Source organism: Haemorhous mexicanus, chromosome 31 (assembly GCF_027477595.1).
Source record: "Haemorhous mexicanus isolate bHaeMex1 chromosome 31, bHaeMex1.pri, whole genome shotgun sequence".
Lineage (NCBI taxonomy): Eukaryota > Metazoa > Chordata > Aves > Passeriformes > Fringillidae > Haemorhous > Haemorhous mexicanus.
The window spans coordinates 3820469-3838736 of record NC_082371.1 but is presented as its reverse complement, the minus strand read 5'-3'; the positions used below and the strand labels follow the sequence as shown (position 1 = coordinate 3838736).

Sequence of the window (18268 nt, the reverse complement as noted above, 5' to 3'; positions counted from 1 at the left end):
GGATTTGGGTTAGGGTTAGGGTTAAGGTTAGGGTTAGGGTTAGGGTTATGGTTTGCCACCCCTGTCACTGCCCCTTCAGGGGTAGAACAGGATGAGTTTGAATTCCCTTCCAACCCAAACCATTTCCCAACTCTCCCATTCCTCTTCTCCTCCCTCCCAGCCTCATCCCCTCTCCCGCCCCAAGATGACTTTCTGCTACCAGCGGCAGTGTGAGGATTCCTGCTACTCCCCCTGCAGCTACGGCACCGTCTGCAGCTCCCGCAGCTACGACTGCGGCAGCCCCTGCGGCTACCAGGGCTACTACGGGAGGCTCTGTGGCTACCGCGAGTGCTGCCCCAGCTTCAGCCCCCGCTACTGCTCCCCCTACTCCTCCCGCTACTTCCAGAGATACTCCTACGGCAGCTGCTACCCCTGCTACCAGTGCTGAGCCCAGCCCAGGCAGGGCAAACCCCAGCACCCGCCCTGAAGGCTCCGCGGTGGATTGGTTGTGCTCCTGGGTGGATTGATTTTACTCCTGGGTGGATTGATTTTACCCCTGGGTGGGTTTTGCTCTGTCTCAGCTGCGGTTCCCTGAGGGTTTGGGATCTCTTCCATGATGTTACTCTGATTAATTAGCTATTTTTTGCTGTTCCTTCTCTTTTGGGATGAGGTTTTTGTGTGTCCCAGGAGCGGGAGCCTCATCTGGCTGTGCTGACAGCTCTGCTCCTCTCCTACACCAGCTTTACTCACCAAACCTCTGCTCAGGGGAGTAGTTACTCCTCAGTGTATGATAATGTGAACCTCCTGTGCTGCTTCAAGCTGTAACTTCTTACTCTCATTAAAAGATCTTGCATCACACCGCTGCCTTCTGTTGTGTTTTAATGTTCTTTTTAATATTATATTTGACTTCGCTAATTATTTTTTTTGCACACATTGAAACAAAATCAAAAAGAGGCACCAGTTTCTCAGATCTGCCATTTTTAGCAGAATTTGAGGGGGCTGAGGGCGCACCTTGATTTCTGCTCCAAAATTCACATTTGCCATTTTGCCACATTTCTCCCAACTCTGCCTTTTCTTCCACCAAAAACATTCCTGTTTCCAAAGCACCAGCTGAAAATTGTGAAGATTTAGGAGAAATGAATCAGGACATTTCCAGCCCAAGTTCTGCCCTGCAGGAAGATCCAGGTTTGGAAGGGATTTCCAGCAGGAATTGTCACCTCACAACCCCAGAGTGCAGGTGGGAGGAGGAATTCCCTCCCTAAACCCCCAAATCCCCAAATCCCCAAATCCCCAAACCCCCAAATCCCCAAATCCCTGACGGGAGCTCAGGCTCTGCTCCCCCTCGAGCTGTGCCAGGGTGGGAAATTTGGGAAAATTCCTCCTGGAAAGGGCGGCCAGGCCTTGGAAGAGGCTCAGGGAGGGTTGGATCCCCATCCCTGGAGGAATTCCCAGAACACAGCTTGGATTTGATCCTGGAGGCTTCTCCAACCTCTGGGATCCCGGAATTCCGGCTTTTCCTTTTTCTGCCAGAGTTCAGATCTGATAAAAAAGGCTAAAAATGAAACCAATGTTTCCCTCCGCTGGTCAGGACGTGGAAATTCAGCAGCTGAAGGGATTCAATTCTTATTTAAACTTGCTCTGGTTTAGGCATGAATTTGGTTTAGAAGTTTAAAAGGAGTTCAGGGTTAGTGGAGTAGGAAATAAACTTTCCTGTGGCAGAGTGTGAAAGCAATTGGAATGGATTTGTATTTTCAGAATGTGCTTTTTCAAAATGTTCAGACTGAAAATTTTGTATAGAATATTTAAAAAAATAAAAAGCACTGAAGTTTCCTGGGGTTGAGCAGGTTTTAACCCATCCCATGAATCAGAGCCCTTCATTAAACCTTCCATTTTTTATTCCCCAGGAATTTCTCTCCATCTTTCTCTAATTAATAAGAGGTTCTATAAATTAGATTTCCACCTAATGACCAAACTCTTTCTTGAGTTCTTCCCCATGTTTTTAGGCACAGAAGCGAATTCCTGCTTCTGCAGGAATTTTGCATTTTCAGGGTTCTGGACACCCAAATTTTGCATTAATTTGGATCATTGAAGGGACTTTGGAAAATTTCCCAGGGCAATTCCAGGCCCTTTAGTGTCCCTCGGCCCTTTGGGTGGTGCTTTGGTCACTCAGAAATTATCTGACCAATGTAAACATCAGCAAAATTCAATTTATTTGCTCGTGTCACACCTTCAATTAAAATAATTGGTTTCCTCTCCATCAGGGGTCATTAATCTATTCTCAGCTCAACACAAAAAATCTCACAATTTTTTTTGTCTTAAAAACCTTTTTGGCTCCTCCTCAGCTTTAGTGATGAAATCCAGTTTTCAGAATGGACGAGGCAATTTATAGAAGTTAAAAAGATACAATTATTTTTACAGCATATCTTATTAATGCTGATTTTCAGCCTTCCCAGCACAAATCAAGAGGCTTTTTTTAAAATTCAGCAAATACCTCCCTGTATGACATTCCCAAGCCTCATTTGCATATTAAATGAGGATAATGACAGGCATTGGGGAAGTGCTGAGCCTCATCAGAATTTCTGGTATCAGCGCCCTCCCAAAACAGTCATTAGAGTTCCTTTGGCAATGTTTGGATTATTTCAACCCTCCCGGTTTAAATTGTTTGAGTGTCACAGGCAGAGCGGGGAAGGGAGCCCCGCGGGACAAGGGAGGTTTTGCTTTCTTTCAATTATTTCCATTTATTTATAATTCCTGCAGTCCCCTGGAGCAGAGGGACAGAGATCTGGCTGGAAAATGCCACCACAGCAGGTCAGGGAGTGATTCCTGCCTCGGGAAAATCCCTCTCGAGGGGAACATCCAGCCCTTTGTGCTCTCCAACCCACCCGAGGCAGGAAAATAATTTGATAATTTTAACTCCTATGAGTTTTGGAGACCTGGATTTCTTCCCTAAAGCTGAAGAGGACCCCAGGAAATTTTTTTTAAGGTGAAAGGGAAGATCTTTGGCTAGTTATTATGGATATGGAACCATGGAATGGGTTGGGTTGGAAGGACCACACTTCCCACTGTCCCAGGTTGCTCCAAGCCCTGTCCAGCCTGGTCTTGGACACTTCCATGATGGGAAATCCATGGAATAATCTGAGACCCTCCCAGGGAACAATTCCTTCCCAAATTCCCCTTCTGTGCCCCTGACCCCATTCCCTGTGTCCTGTCCCTGCAGTTCCTGAGGAAAAATCTCTCCAGCTTCCCTGGAGCCCCTGGAGATCCTGGAGGGGCTCTGGGGTCTCCACAGGCTCAACATTCCCAACATTCCCAGCCTGGATCCATTGGTGAGGGGCTCCATGAACATTGAATATTCATGGCTTTCAAATTCATGGTCTCCTCTGGGTTTGCTCCAACAATTCCATGTCTCTTTTATTTTGGGAACACCAGAACCCAGCACAGAATTCCCTGTGGGATCCCACCAGAGAGAGCAGAGGGGGAAAAGCCCCTTCCTGACCCCCCTGCCCATGGATGCAGCCCAAGGGAGGGATTCTGGCCAGCTCATGCCCATGGATCCCACATATAAACCCCATAAATATCAGACACGTGAATGATATCACAAAACACCAACTCCAGCGAGTTTTTCCAATAACTTCATCTGGGGGAAAAAAAAAAGAAGAAAAAAAACAACCCCAAAAGCCTCACACCATAACAATTAACCACATTTCTCAGATGCTGTTTTAATTGATCCCGTGCCTCGGCCTGCACCTCTCCTAGGACAAATTATAGGAAGGAGAAGAACCTAAAAGAATCAATGGAACTCCTGTCATTAATTGTGACGGAAATCCCGGAGCGCTCGGGGGAATTCTCCTCCGCTCCCCGGCTGGTTTACGTCACCCCAAAATGTGCAGTGCCCACCTCCCTGGTGGGGCCACGAGGTGAAGAACCAATCCATGGCTTCCCAGCTGACCAGGAACTGGGGCTGGAGCTGTTCTGTGTAGCCTCCAGCCCCATTCCCAGCTGTCCTCCGGGTGCTTTCCCAGAAACCTCTCTGTCCTGGAAAGTCTGGAGATGAAAGAATCTCCCGGGCTGTAATCACAATGCCCAGCCCCAGGAATTCCAAAATTGCCCTAAATGCAGAGGAAAGCAATTATAGCAATTGGGCTGCTGATGTACTTCCCAAATTTGTCCCGTGACTAAGGGGAGTTCTCGAGGAACTGCTCCGACCTCCACAATGGGAATATAAAAATGGTCCCAACCCCGGTGCTCCTCACACAGCTCCTCTTGGTTTGCTCTTCCCACTGAACTTGGTAAGTCCAGATCCCGTTCTCCTGGAGAATCCTTGAATTTGGGGGGAAATCCTTTGCTCATGGGTGTTTTCTCCTGGATGCTTTCAATCTGGGGGGATCAATGCATGGACATTCCCATGGAATGAGAAAGATGGGAAGCTGAGTTTAATCTGGGGGACACTTCCATGTCTTTGGAAAGATGGGAAGCTGAGTTAGAAGTTCTGGGTTTCTTTTTTTCCAGTGGTGACACCTGGAATTTTCAGGCCTGGTTGTGCAAGGAGGAAATGGCTCTTTGTGGCGGGATGTTGCAATGGGGAATATGGAAAAGTCCCAGGAATTGTTTTTTGTCCCTCTGGAGTCCCTGGGGCAGCTCTGAGCTGCAGGGTTTAAACCTTCTCTGTCTAGCAGAGTGTCCTTGCTAGAACTGGCACTAACAAAGCCGGTGTTGCCCAGAAGAAGGAATTGTTTATGTGCCAAGATTAAAAGCAGACAGGGAGGCTGGAGACTTAATGAACTCCTTGAGTTGAGCATTTCCAAGAACTCTGGAAAACACCGGGTGGGATTCGAGTCAGACACTGGGACTCCCTCACTGAGATGGGATTTACCTCAGCCTGGACACCAAACAAATCCCTTCTTCAGGAAGATTTTTCTTGGAAAGGGTGTTCAGGATTTGGAAGGGAGGTTTGGAGTCCCCATCCCAAGGAAGGACTGGACATGGCACTCAGTGCTCTGGGCTGGGGTTTGGTGCAGGTTGGACTCGATCTTGGAGGTCTTTTCCAAACTCAGTGATCTTGGGATCCTGGGGTTCTGGAATCCAGGGATCCTGGGGTTCTGGAATCCTGGGTTTCTGGGGTTCTGGAATCCAGGGATCCTGGGGTTCTAGGATCCTGGAGTTCTGGAATTCTGGGATTCTGGGGTTCTAGGATCCTGGGGTTCTAGAATTCTGGGGTTCTGGGATCCTGTGGTTCTGGAATTCTGGGATCTTGGGATTCTGGAAATCTGGGATCTTGGGATTCTGGGAAATCTATGACAAGAAAATCCCACACAAACCTGAGGGATTCACTCAACATTTCCACCCAACAGCACCTCGCCCACACCACGACTCTGCCCTTACAAACCCTTTTTCTCCCCCTTTTTCTCCCTCCCTGTGCCAGGCTCACCTCCACCCTCCCACCCCACCATGTCCTGCTGCTACTCCCCGCGCTGCTACACCCTGTGCTGCTCCCCCTGCTACCGCACCTACACCCGCAGCTACAGCTGCAACCCCTGCATCAGCCGCACGCTGAGCTGCTGCCGCCGCTCCTACGGCAGCTGCTGCACCTCCCGCAGCTGCACCACGCGCTACTACTACCCCTCGTGCTGCTCCTACTCCTGCTGCTACCCCTGCTGCTGATCCCAGGGGAAAATCCCCGCCAACGGACCCGCGCCCACGGAAGACGAACGGATGAGCCCGCTGTTGATGTTTGCACAATCGCGGAGCCCCCGCGGTGAAGTCACCACCAGTGGGGGCTTTGCTGTGCTCTGAAACCTCTTGGAATGTCTGGGTTTTGTTGTTGTCTCTGTCTCCTTCTTCCTGCCTTTCTCAACTCTCCTGATATTCTGCATTTAAAGCCTCCCACGGCCCCTTCAGCAACGGGAGGGGCCATCTGCAATTCATGTGAAACTTCTCGGAGTTGCTGCAATGGGGCTAGAGGACCTCTGTGAAATTAGATTTGGTGTCATCTGCATTTTCAATAAGCGCTTCCAGCACAGCTCTGCAGCCCTGGGTGAGGGAGCATTACGGCTGTCTCGCCTTTGATCTGCCTTTACGAGGACCTGAAGGATGAACAACACAGCTTCAGCAAAAAGGAATGTTCTGGAGAGCAGTGAATCATCTCCCAGAGCTGCCTCCAGCATCTCAAAACTATAATCTTTCTGTATCTGTGCCAGCTCTTTTTCTTGTTCTATTAAACACTTTCTGCATTTGAAAAAAAACCAAACCTCTGGAGATCCAGTTGTTTTCTTGTCTTTGTCCTTGGTCTGGGCAGATATTCTGGGAGCTGTGGAATTCTGAAGGGAGTTTCTGGACTCGAATCCTTGTCCAGCTCTGGGTCCCTCACGGCAAGGGGGCATTGAGGGGCTGGAGAATGTCCAGGGAAGGGAATGGAGCTGGAGCAGCTAGAGAAAGGAATGGAGAATCCTGAGAGGGGCTCAGCCTGGAGAAAAGGGGGATCCAGGGGGAATTTCAGGCTCTTCTGCAGGGATTTGGGATCTGATCCCAGGGAACGGGGATAGGATAAGGGTAACGGCCTTGAGCTGTGCCAGGGGAGGCTCAGGTTGGACACAACGAGAAATTTCCTCGTGGTCAGGTCTTGGAAGGGGCTGTCCAGGAGGAAGGAGGACATTTCAATTGTTTTTTTGTTTTTAGGAGTATTTGCCTTTTCCCCGCACTTCCCCCCCCCATTTTCTGGCTTTTAATCCTTGGATTTAGTGTGTCATTGTAACTGCACCCATTAAAATGGATTTTATTCAGCTCAAATGGATTTTCTTCTCTTCTGTGTGGAAGATCAAGGGGGTGGTTTGAGTTTTCCAGGCCAACATCCACACAAGCAAAGTCACCACTGTTCCCTCTTGGTCATAATTTTGTCTTCCAATCCTTTTGCTGCGAAGGATTTCATATTTGTGTGTCCTCCACAATTTCTGGGATTAATTTGAATTTAAAATAAGGGTGAAAAAAGAGCAAACAGGATGCTGAGGCTTCCTCAGGATTTTGGATGCCAAAGACTTCAAGCTGTCTGAGAAACTTAAATGACAAATAAACGCAGAAATGCTGAATTGATGCAGAAAAAAATCTTTAATAGGAATGAAACACAGAGATAACTTTAAAGGGATACAGAATGGAAAGACCACACTCCCAAAGTCACACGACACCCACATCATCCAGTCAGAGAGAACATTTTGAACAGCACTGCCAAAAACACGGAATTTGGTTTGCTTGGAGGATTGAGGAGAAGTTCTGGGTTGAGAGGAGGGCTGGGGCAGCGGGATGAGGGCGAATCACCCCCAGCCCTTCAGCAGCAGCGCAGAGCTCTCGGAGCACCCCGGCCGTGCCTCTTGTCCCCAAAACTCGGCCCAGCCATGGTCTCGGCGGCTGGACTCTCCATCGATCCCACCAAACCCGGGTTGGGTTTCGGGGTGGCTCCCTCCAGCTTTAGCAGCTGTAGCAGCCCCCGTAGCCGAACCTTTGGCCGTAGCGGGAGCCGAAGGGGTACCCGTAGCGGCCGGAGTAGAACCCGGGGTATCCAAAGCAGTCCCCAGAGCCGTAGAAGCCCCGGTAGCCCCCATAGAGCCCCCCGGAGCCGTAGCAGTCCCCGGAGCCGAAGATGCCCCGGTAGCCGAACAAGCTGCCGTAGCCGTAGCGGTCCCCGAAGCCGTAGAGGCCGCGGGAGCCGTAGAGGCTCCCGTAGCCCCGGTAGCCACAGGGGCTCCCACAGTCGTAGCCCCGGTAGCCGTAGAGGCTCCCGTAGCTGCAGGGGGAGTAGCAGTCGTCGTCGCACTGGCCTTGGAGGAAAGTCATCTTTGGGAGATGGAGGTAAAACCTGCAACGGGGAGGAAAGGAAGAGTGGTAAATGCTCCGAGGAGTAGCAGCAAGCTCAGAGCCCGAAATCTTCCTCACCGGTCCCGTGAGAACAAGGGCAGAGGAAAAATTAAGCTGCTCCTTAATGCCCTGTTTGTATAATCTGCTCATTTACCCGCTGCCTTCAAATGATTTTATATTCTATATTCATGTAGACTCAGGATATTCTTAATAAACTGTTACTCTACTCCTGGCATTGGTGGAACCCCTGATGGAATCAGCGGCCACAGATCAAAACCTTGCTGCTGCTTCAGGGTTTTTTTCTGAGGGAACCTGGATAGGAATTAGCAACCTTAATTTTCTTTTAGGATATCAGCTTTTCATGGAGCTCAGCATTCCTGACTCCATGGGGAAAGTCTTCCCAGAATTCTCCTGAGATATTACCCCTCAGGTTTTGGCTCCATCACCCTAAGACCCATTTCAGTGCTTCCCACCCATTTTAATTTGCACCTGGAAATGCTGAGAGCCCAAAGAAGAAACCACGGAGCGTGGACACACATGAGAACATCTGTGTGGCCAGACAGACCCAAAATCCCACTTAAAATAGGAGATTTAAGGAAAAACCCACCGAGAGTCATGGTGGGAAAACCCTTTCCTACCTCTGCTGTCCTGAAAATCCCTTATCAGGGAACCCAGGTACCAACAGGACCAGGAAAGTTCCACCTGCAGCTTTAAAAGTTGAACCCAGCCAGCCCAGGTGAAAGGAACAGCAAAACCTGACAGTTCAGAAGAGCCACAACCCCAACAGAAATTCTGAAAGGAAAATTCCCAGTCCAGGGGGAGAAAGGAGGAAAAGCATACCGAGTTCACGGGGAGTAGAAGGCAGAAGAGCTGATGAGGAGCCCTGAGCTCCAAGCCCTTTTTATACTCCAGCTTTGGCCTCCTGGCTTATCTCAGACGCCCTGTGGATTCAAAAGGTTTGGAGCCTTACTGGTTGGCAAACAAATTTGCCTGTACACGTCATATCTTCAATTAACGTAATTTTCCTCATTGTTTGGGATTATTAGTGTGTTCCCGTATGTCCCATGTATTACAGGTTTCTTTCATCTAAACATTTTCTGGGCCAGCAACATTCCTGATACCATTTTATTGCCCCCGTTGTCAAATCTGAATTTTTTTTTTTTTTTTGGTATTAAAAAAAAGCCGTTTCTGATTTCTCAAGGTCATTGGAGAGACAAAAATTTTTCAGTAAAAAAAGAAAACTTTCCCACATGTTTGAAAGTATTTGTGTTCAGTAGAAAGATACACCATGGGGTTTTATCTGAAGGAAATGTAAATGTAGGAATTTTACATCAATCCTCATCCACTTCAGGAAAAAGGAACAGAACTACAAATAAATCTCAATTGCAAAGTGCTCCTGAATGAAAGCCATGTTGCTGCAGGAGCAGGAAAATGTTTTTATCAAAAATCCATCTGCATTTTTTTGTAGTGCCATTCACTGGAGGGCTTGACCCCGGTTCAGCAGAGCAAAGTGGAGAATTCAAGCCTCAATTTGATCTGGAAATAAAGAAATTATCAGGATTAGCACTAAAAGAGCATTAAATGAACACTAAAAGAACTCTGCTGGTATTTTTTCCACAAAGAATCACCACGTGTGGGAGTTGTGATAGGGAGGAACGCTGGAGTTTACGGCAGAGCTCCTTGGGTGACCTTCACCTAATTTCTGGCCTTAATTTGAATATAAAATAAGCGTAATAATGAGCAAGCAGGATGTTGAGGCTTCCTCCAAATTTTGAATACCAAAGCACTTCATAAACACTCATTGATGTTTTCAATTTGCAAAGTGTTGCTGGATTTAAATATTAATAGTTTGCCACCAAAAGACACCTCCAGATTTAATAATATGGTCACTCTTCAAGGTCTCTACTTCCTGAGCCATTAAGGTGATGCTCTTCCATGAAAGTCAAAAAAATATCCCCAAAAAAATAGTCACTTAAAATCGGAAGGAATATTTGGGAATGCCCACAAGGCGGTTGGAAAATGTCTTTGGGTTCTTGTTGGAGAAGGTGGGATACAAACCCAGTGGGAGACTCCACCAGGAAGGTCATGGAGATGCTGAGTGGAGGCTCCTCAATCCTCAGCACACCAAAGCAAAACCTTTCTCTTTGTCCTCCGCCAGCGGCACTGGAGGCGCCAACGCCAAGCCAATGGACCACCTGTGAGGCTTAATAATCTGAGTATTTGCCCAAATAAATATCTCTCTAAATTAATATCTCCCCAAATTAATAAATATCTCCTCAAGTATCTCCCCATTTGGCCACAAGGAATTGAGAGCAATTTTCCTAGAAATGCTTTAAGATTAAAGAAATTCTAAAGGGTTTAGGTTGGCGCCGCGGCGCCAAGCACGGAAAATATGAAAGTGGTTTTGACGTAGGTTGGAGGAATAAGGGGTGGGATGACCCACTTTGGATGGTATAAAAACCGGACCCCCGACTCCGAAAAGTCATCCGCTCCTCTCGACTTCTCCTCTCAACTTCTCTCGCTCGCTGAGGCAGAGGTAAGTATTGGCTCTACTCTCCTATGCTTCTCTAAATATTTCTTTATAAGTAAAATTATATATAAAATATGAATATGGATATTAATATGAATATATATTAAATGTATAGTGGGGTTTTATTTATTTATTTTATAGGTACTGCTTTGTCTGCATGTACTTATATAGGATATAAGTACAAACCTGTGTGTATGTGCAGGAACAGACATTCTGTAGGAAATTTCTTGTCGTTTTAGAGCCAACGCCAAGCGTGAGATTCCCTGCAATCTCAAGGAATTTTGCTCTTCCACTCGAGGCTTTTTGCTCTTCTTTCCTGTGCTTTTTTAAATATTAGGCTTTAAAGAGTTTAAAACTGGAAATTTGCTACCACAACCTTGTAGAAAAAAGTCGTTTTCAGTTCTGGGTTATATTTATTGCGTTTTTCTTTCATTTATTACATTTCTCTGATTTCTGGGGCAGGAAAGCTCAGCTCTCAGCTGGCAAAACCCTCATTCGCTACGTTTAGTCAGCAGTTTCCAAAAGTTGACGGGGAGAAAAAAATCAAAGTTGTTTGGGATTGAGGAGATTACAAAAATAAATGAGTTAATTAAGAGGGTGAAACCGAAGCACAGGAGGGACCGAGTCGGAGCCTTTGCTCTGCCCTCAGCAGCTCATAAATTTTGTTTCTGGGTGTGTGTTCCAGGCTCTCCAAATCAACAAGGATGAGTTCCTTCAAGGATTGCTGTGACAACTCCTTCTCTGCCCAGGCTGGCAATGACAACTTTGGTGGCTTTGGTGGCAACTTTGGCAACTCCAACCTCCGGCGCAGGCGCTCCTTCAGCTTCTTCAAGGACCAGTGCCAAGATGCGCCCCCATCCGGCTTCAGGAATATCGGGATCTTCTCCCAAACCACCGGGACCATGCGTGGGACCATCCACGCCAACCTGAACGGCGACATCGTTGGGAAGCTCACGGGGAAGATCGATGGGCTCTCCAAGGTCCTGGGTTGCCTGTGTAACGTGGGTGACTTTGGAAACCTGGGAACAAGTTTCAACTTCACCGTTCAGTTTGGGGAGAGAGCCCACTGAGCTGTTCCCAGCAGGAGCAGCATTAGGACGGAACGCAGGACACGGATTCACGGCTTCTGTTACGGTTCTGAGGAACGCCGAGCGCTCACGCCTCCAACTCTGGGGCATGTGTGGGCATCAGGCTTTGTAGGACACTCCATGTAGCCTTCTGTAGGATTTTCTGTCTCTCCAGCTGTCACTCTCAAAGGGCTGAGGCACCTTTAGAGCACTTTGGTGGAGCAGAAAGAGACTTTTGGGTGTGAGGAAAGCGCTTTTTAAGTTCATCCTCAGCGACTTTGTGTTGCCACAGTCGTGGGAGTTTCTACAACAAAGTCCACTTTGTTCGACTCTGACCAAAGGTGACTTTTAGCAGAGGAGCTCCTGTTCTCCATCCCTGCAGCGCCTCACCTGACAGTGAACACGAAGAAAGAAACACATTTGGACTGGCAAACTCCACCATTTCCACAAGGAAAAACATCCCCCAACATCGGGAACGCTCTGCTCGCCAAAGCCCCTCCTGTATCTCTGACGACTTCTTCTTTCTGTTCCTCACTGCTTCTCATTTCTATTAAAATTACTCTGGTTAGAAGCATAAAAATGTCTGCTCTGGTTTTGTTCGGGCACTTTAAAGGGACCCCCAGCCACCCTCAGGAGCCCTGCAATGAGAGGGCAGGCCAGACTCCGGATGTTAGGGACTGTCACCACATCTCCATCTCAATGGCTCCCGCCCTGACTCATTTCCCCCAGCAGAAGGAGAAACCTTAACTGACCCTTGACTTAGGGTTTACCCAAATATTTCCCCAGAAAGAGGCATCACTCGGTTGGTTTTGCCCCCAGAGAGGCTCCTGGAGCAAAGCTGGGGTCGGTGCTTGGGCAATAGATCACAAAAACGAGAGATTGAGGGGGACCTCGGTGGTCCAAGGCAGGAGAGGGTGATGCTCGAGGTTAAAGCCACCCAAGAGGAAAGACCAAAGGCAGCCAAGCCATGGCCAGATGCTGGAGGGTTCAGCTCCTCTGCAGATGGAGCAGCCGGTTCTTCAGGGAGCTCCTGCCAGCCCCTGCCATGCCCCCACAGGAGCACTGGTTTGGGTTTGGCATGCTAAAGATGATTTAGGTCCAAAGCATTAAGGATTATTTAGATTTAGAAAGCTAACGATGTTTTAGGTCTAAAATATGAAATATTATTTAGATTTAGAATAATTAAGATTATTTGGATTTCGAATAAGGATTATTTAGATGTAGAATATTAAAAATTATTTCAGTTTTGAATACTATGGATGATTTAGGTTTAGAATACTAGAGATGATGGGTGTTTCAACAAGCAGAGCCCAGGCAGAGCTGCCCAGTTCCACATCAGAGAGCTCAGCAGGAGTCACAAATGTCATTGCAGTGGTGACTTTGAGGGCTCACCTCTGGGCTGATTTCCAGAGATAGCCATGGCCACCCTTCCTCTTGCCATAGTGGCCTCCCGCAGAAGCATTCATGCATTTCCCATCTCTTAGAGCAAAATGGAAGAAAGGCTCAAGAAAATAATTAAGGGAGGAGGTTGGTGAAGCCATTCCATGGGCAGAAAACCAGGGAGCAGAAACGCTGATCCTCCAGCCCAACATCCATTTCTTTCCATCGTGTCACTGATTTCCCCAAAACTCTGACCTGGAGCCCATTCCAAGGAGCAGAGCTGAGCTCCAGAGCTCCATTTCCTTGTCTGGGCAGGAGCAGCCCCAGCCAAGAGCGAGGCCTGGTCTGATTCCTCCGTGCCCCAATTTGTGCAGGACAGCCGCAGATGGGGGTGCCCCAGGAAGGGGAGGGTCAGGGAGGAGCCTCCCCCCAAGCAGAGCACGGCCCCAGTAAATCAGAGCAGCTCTTTGAAAGTGGCAAAGCCTTTAAGAGAGGTTTTGCAACCCTCCTGCTGCCAGCAGAGAAATGGGCTGGGTTCCCCAGGGAAAGCATTAGGAAATGGTGGAGTCTCCCAGCACGGTAAGCTCAGCTTAACTCCCCGGGATGCCTCTGGCACAGAGGCTCAGCTTATCTCCCTGGGGCGCCTCAGGCACACAAAAGCTTCTCTTGCCTGCACAGAGAGCGGGGAAGGGTTTGGACAGCCTTGCACAGGAGAAGAGATGGAATAAAACGCAGGAAGCCAAAGGTTTGGGTGAAATTCTGAGTCCTTTGGTCCCACTTAACCTCCATCCCTGCCCAAGTTTGCCAGCGCAGCACCATTTGTGACGTCCTTCCCTCCTGATGTCCTCCTTGGATCATCCCTAAGTCACTTTCCCTGGGGACAGGACCCACAGGTGGTGATTTCCTGCCAGTCCCAGCCCTGTCACCTGCCGTCACCTCCCGCCACAACGCTGACCTGGAGCCACCTGGCTCCCACCTCACTTCCCCTTCCTGCTTTGGATGTCGCGGCTCTGAGGGCGTCCCTCAGCCCCAGGGATCAAGGGCACCTCCAGGATCTCCTCCTCTGCTGCAGGTCACCCTTCTGGAGGCACCGGAGCGCCAAATTCCTCACCCCAGATGCTCCTGTAGCAGGAGTCACCAAGCAGGGACGGGACGTTTCCTCACCCGCTCATTCCAGCTCGTCAGGAGAAGTCAGGAAGTTCCAGATCATCCTGGAATTGCAGCCCAGACCCCTCCCAACACCAAAGCTCATTTTCCATGGATCTGTCCTGATGTCTCAGGACCATTTTTCTCCTATACCTGTTCTGGGTGGGTTAAGAGAGGTTAAAGATCATCCCAGGTGGCTCCAAGCTGGCCTGGGACACTTCCAGGGCTGGGGAATCCATGGAATATCCTGTTCCAGGGCCTCACGTGGAAGAACTTCCCAATATCCAACTCAAACTTCCCCTTTTTTGGTCTGAACCCATTCCCCCTTTCCTGTCGCTCCGGTTTCCAACCATGAGCTCCCTTGATCTCTCCCAGATCCTAAACCCTGAGTTCTTTCATGTCCTGAGGCTCAGGAAAAGAGGGATGGGGAGAGGAACTTGCGGCCTGGCTGCGATATTATCATAACAGGTGACAGCCAGGTCATTTAAATAACTGAAAAGCAACTCCTGTAATTCCATTCCAACTGGGGAATGTATTCACTGGGGAATTATCCATTTAAATGTTCCCTTGGGAACATTTAATGCCACAGGAGCTGCCTCCAGCACCAAGATTCCCTGCGAGGCTCAGGATCTTCCCTGAAGACTAAACCCGCCCCAAATGAGAAGTTGGGCACCAGATTGTCGCCCAAACTGGACTAAATTTTCAAATTATTTGTTAAAGAGTGCAGCCTTTTAGGGGAAGGGGAAGTGGGGCTTGGAGCAGGAAAGAAAAAAATGGCAACGAGAGAAACAAGAAATTCAAAATTCGCTATATTTAAATGGATATTGTTAACCCATAATTATTATTAAACTGAATAATTAGGCTTAATAATGAACCTTAGAGATATTAGTAAATGCTTCTATCTTAAAAAGGCATTGAGTTTTCTCAGTGAGACACCCAATATCTTTAGTCCTCTGAAAGGACACTTCAAACCAAGGGCTTTTATAGCAAAAATAATAAAAATGAATCAAAAATAGTTGTATCAAAACCCAGTGGCAGATTTCCACCCTTTCCCTGATTTTTCTGGTTTGTGGTAAACACAGATCTCAATTTAGGCCATGAAAGAACATCTTGAGAGGTGTCAATGAACTGCAGCTCCTTCCCAAATAATCCCAACAACAAAGGCTTTTGAGGTTTGGGGTGTTTGTCCCTGACCTTTGAGGTTTGAGGGATTTCTCTGATTTCTCTTTTGTAAGGATTATGTGTCTGGGGAGAATCTGGTTTAATCACCTGCTCCAGAGCTCGCCAACATTAATTACACATTATTACAGTGCCTGGGCAACTTTGTTTTCCTTCCACAGGAGGATAATAATTCCCCAAAGAGTGACTACCCTGGAATAATCCCACATTCCCACGTCACCCTGCAACCCTTAAAGACACTGAGGCTGCTCCTCACATGCTACATAACATTTCAAACATAGCCAGGAGAGCTGGGGAAAGGTTTATTACCAATTTATTCCCAAAGAAATCCCCAATTCCATGAGGGAGCATCAGTCATGTCCAGGTTATCCTGGTTGTTGAAGGGGGAGCGTGTCCGGGGTGGGAATGGGGCTGGAGCAGCTGGAAAAGGGAATGGAGGATCCTGAGGGAGCTGGGGGGACTCAGCCTGGAGAAAAGGGGGGTCCAGGGGGAATTTTGGGCTTCTCCGGGATGGATTTGGGATCTGATCACAGGGAATGGAACAGGACAAGAGGGAACGGCCTCGAGCTGTGCCAGGGGAGGTTCAGGGTGGGAAATTTGGGAAAATTCCTCCTGGAAAAGGGAAAAGGCCTCGGAAAGGGCTCAGGGAGGTTTGGAGTGGCTGCTCCTGGAGGTGTCCGAGGAAGGAATTGTCACTGGTCTGTGTGACCAGGTGGGGTTCAGGCACAGCTTGGACTCTGTGATCCTGGAGGGCTTTTCCAACCCTGTGCTCTGCTCCTGTCACTGCCAGAATCCCCAGAACACCAGGAAAAGGAGCCAGGAAAGCCAAAACTGAGCAAAATCTCCACAGAAACTGGGAATGTGGGGAAGGATGGGACAGCTGAGGCCGTGCAAAGGAGATCACCCATGGACCTTGGCCAGATCCCTTGGGAATTTCACTCTCCTGGTGACAGGATGGGGTTGGTGCAGCAGGACAAGGACAGGGGACACACAGAGACAGCCACACACCATTCACCTGCTGCAACATCTGCTTTAATGAGGAAGAACAGGTGAGACACAGCACAGGTTACAAATTGCCCACAAGGCGTGGTTTGATGTGGGGTGACTCAGGGAATGTCTGGGGCCGCTCCTCCTGTGGTGATGGCCAGCCCTGGTCACACAGCAGGGCAGCAGAGCAGGGGCTGGGGAGCTGCAGAACCATTTTTATCCATCAGTAGCCATGGAAAGAGCTTAGAAATGGATCTGAAGGGGGTCTCGGACCAGATCCTTGACATTGCCACAGTCACAGAAGCACAGAATGGTTTGGGTGGGACTTTAAAGGTGATTCAGTCCCACCCCTGCCATGGGCAGGGAACCTTCCACTATCCCAGGTTGCTCCAAGCCCCTTCCAGCCTGGTCTTGGAAACTTCCAGAGGGATGAGGCGGCCACAGCTTCCCTGGGCAACCTGTGCCAGGTCCTCACAAGAAAGAATTCCCTTCTAATTTCTCCCTAAAATCTAAAATCCTAATTTCTCCCTAATCTAAACCTACTGCAAGCAAAAAAGATCCCAACAAGCCCCCAAGGAACCAGGAACAGCCCGTAGCTTTGAGAACAGAGTGCTTGGAAAGAGAGGAAAGCTTTAGAGAAGGAAAACCAGGAAGGGCAGAAGGATGGAAATGGATTTTTGAGGCCTTCAAACATCCACAGATGGTTTTAATTCCACCCCAAATGCTCAGCTCTCCCTGAGTGCCGTGCTCGGCCGTGGAGCGTGCCGGTCACTCTCGTCCAGCGGCCACATCCTGGCCTTAGCAGCAGGGTCTGCAGCTGCCCACCGGGTACCCCCGGCCCCACCTGGCCCCACCATAAACTTGGGAAGCTCCAGGGGTTCGGGCAGCACCAAAACCACCTCCGACACCAGCTCCAACACCAGCTCCGGCGCTGCCCCCAACGCCAGCTCCGACTTCGGGGACTCCCACGGAGCCCACGGTGCTCTGCTGGGGGAAGGTGCTGAGGATGGGCCCGGGGAAGGTGACCACCACGGGAGGAGGGTAAATGACCACCGTGGAGTCAGGGCACTGCCGGACACAGGGCTCGTTGCAGGAGTCGGCCACGGGCTGGGGCACGGCCACGTTGCAGGGGGAGGCGCTGCCCTCGGTGCAGGGGCTCAGGGAGCGAACCATGGCTGGGGTGGGGATCTGTGGGGCTAGGGAAGAGCAGGAAAATAAAACAAAATTCACATCGGTTTTATAATCGAACATGAGGATGAAAGGCTACAAAGAGGCTCAAGGGGCAGGGAGGATTCTCATAGCTCAGAACCCAAAATGCATCCCTGAATGGTGTACTGAATGCAGATGGAATATTCATGGAATATTACTTGGATCTCACCCAGATCTGCATTTCCCAGTGGCTGAACAGTCACAAATGGATTCGTTTACCAATCCCAGAATGCCCGAGGATGGAAAATCCTTCCAGGAGTCCAACTTGTGATCAATCCCCACTTTCCCAACCAGACCAGAGCCCCAAGTGCCCCATCCAGTGGTTCCCACCAGCAGAATGTCAGCCTGATCCCGAAACCCCACTCGAAGGCTTGGTTAGAGGAGGAATTCAGGAGTCCAGGAATTTAGGAATTCACTTACCTACCACACCAGAGCGTGAGACAAGAGAAGTGATGGTGCGAGATGTGAGGTCAAGCACTTTTATACCCGGCCTCGAAGTGCCCAGCACGTGAATCACCCACATGCAGAACTTCCTAATCAATTACTAACCACGATTCTTTCCAGATCCAGCTTTGTTAACGGATGCTAATTGTTTTAGATAAATCACTCTTGCTAATTACTGGTTGGCCCTTGTGTCCTGCATGACCTGTCCTTTACTGCCTTCGCCACTCTGCAATTTCAGCTTTATAGGGAGGGGGTTCTTTGTCTCTGCATCTCAAAGGGAAAATATTTATGGGGTTTAGGTTTGATCTTCTCCATGACTGGACTCATTCCTTGGCAGGGGGGAGCCAGACATTTTTCTGGATGAAAATATCCTCGACTCGGCCCAGGAAGAGCTGAAAAAGTGAGGGATCAACTGGAGTTCTGGGTTCTTAAATGAAATATTTGATGAAAGATGAATAACCTGTGTTCTGGGTTCTTTAGATGAATAAAAAGTCGGATCAAA

The 18268-nt window shown here is 48.9% G+C and overlaps 2 protein-coding genes and 1 long non-coding RNA gene across 4 annotated transcripts; 1 reads left to right on the top strand and 2 right to left on the bottom strand.

Annotated features, from left to right (window-relative positions):
• The first annotated feature begins 3915 nt into the window (after positions 1-3915).
• Positions 3916-6226, top strand: LOC132340250 (uncharacterized). Its single transcript, XR_009489819.1, has 2 exons — positions 3916-4268; positions 5402-6226. It is a non-coding gene; the product is annotated as an uncharacterized LOC132340250 (long non-coding RNA).
• Positions 6227-7061: 835 nt separating this feature from the next.
• LOC132340230 (keratin-associated protein 21-1-like) lies at positions 7062-8795 on the bottom strand. Its single transcript, XM_059871092.1, has 2 exons — positions 8665-8795; positions 7062-7825 (listed from the first exon to the last, which is right to left on the bottom strand). The coding sequence occupies exon 2, from the start codon at positions 7801-7803 to the stop codon at positions 7438-7440; it is 366 nt and encodes a 121-aa protein (XP_059727075.1). The 5' UTR covers positions 7804-7825; positions 8665-8795; the 3' UTR covers positions 7062-7437.
• Positions 8796-16136: 7341 nt separating this feature from the next.
• On the bottom strand, positions 16137-17873 carry LOC132340203 (claw keratin-like). 2 transcript variants are annotated; one of them, XM_059871059.1, is made up of 2 exons: positions 17743-17873; positions 16137-17301 (listed from the first exon to the last, which is right to left on the bottom strand). In XM_059871059.1, the coding sequence occupies exon 2, from the start codon at positions 17284-17286 to the stop codon at positions 16912-16914; it is 375 nt and encodes a 124-aa protein (XP_059727042.1). In that variant the 5' UTR covers positions 17287-17301; positions 17743-17873; the 3' UTR covers positions 16137-16911. The 2 variants fall into 2 exon arrangements, with proteins under 2 accessions (XP_059727042.1, XP_059727041.1); XM_059871058.1 differs by having other exon boundaries at positions 16137-17309; positions 17743-17869.
• Positions 17874-18268: the final 395 nt, after the last annotated feature.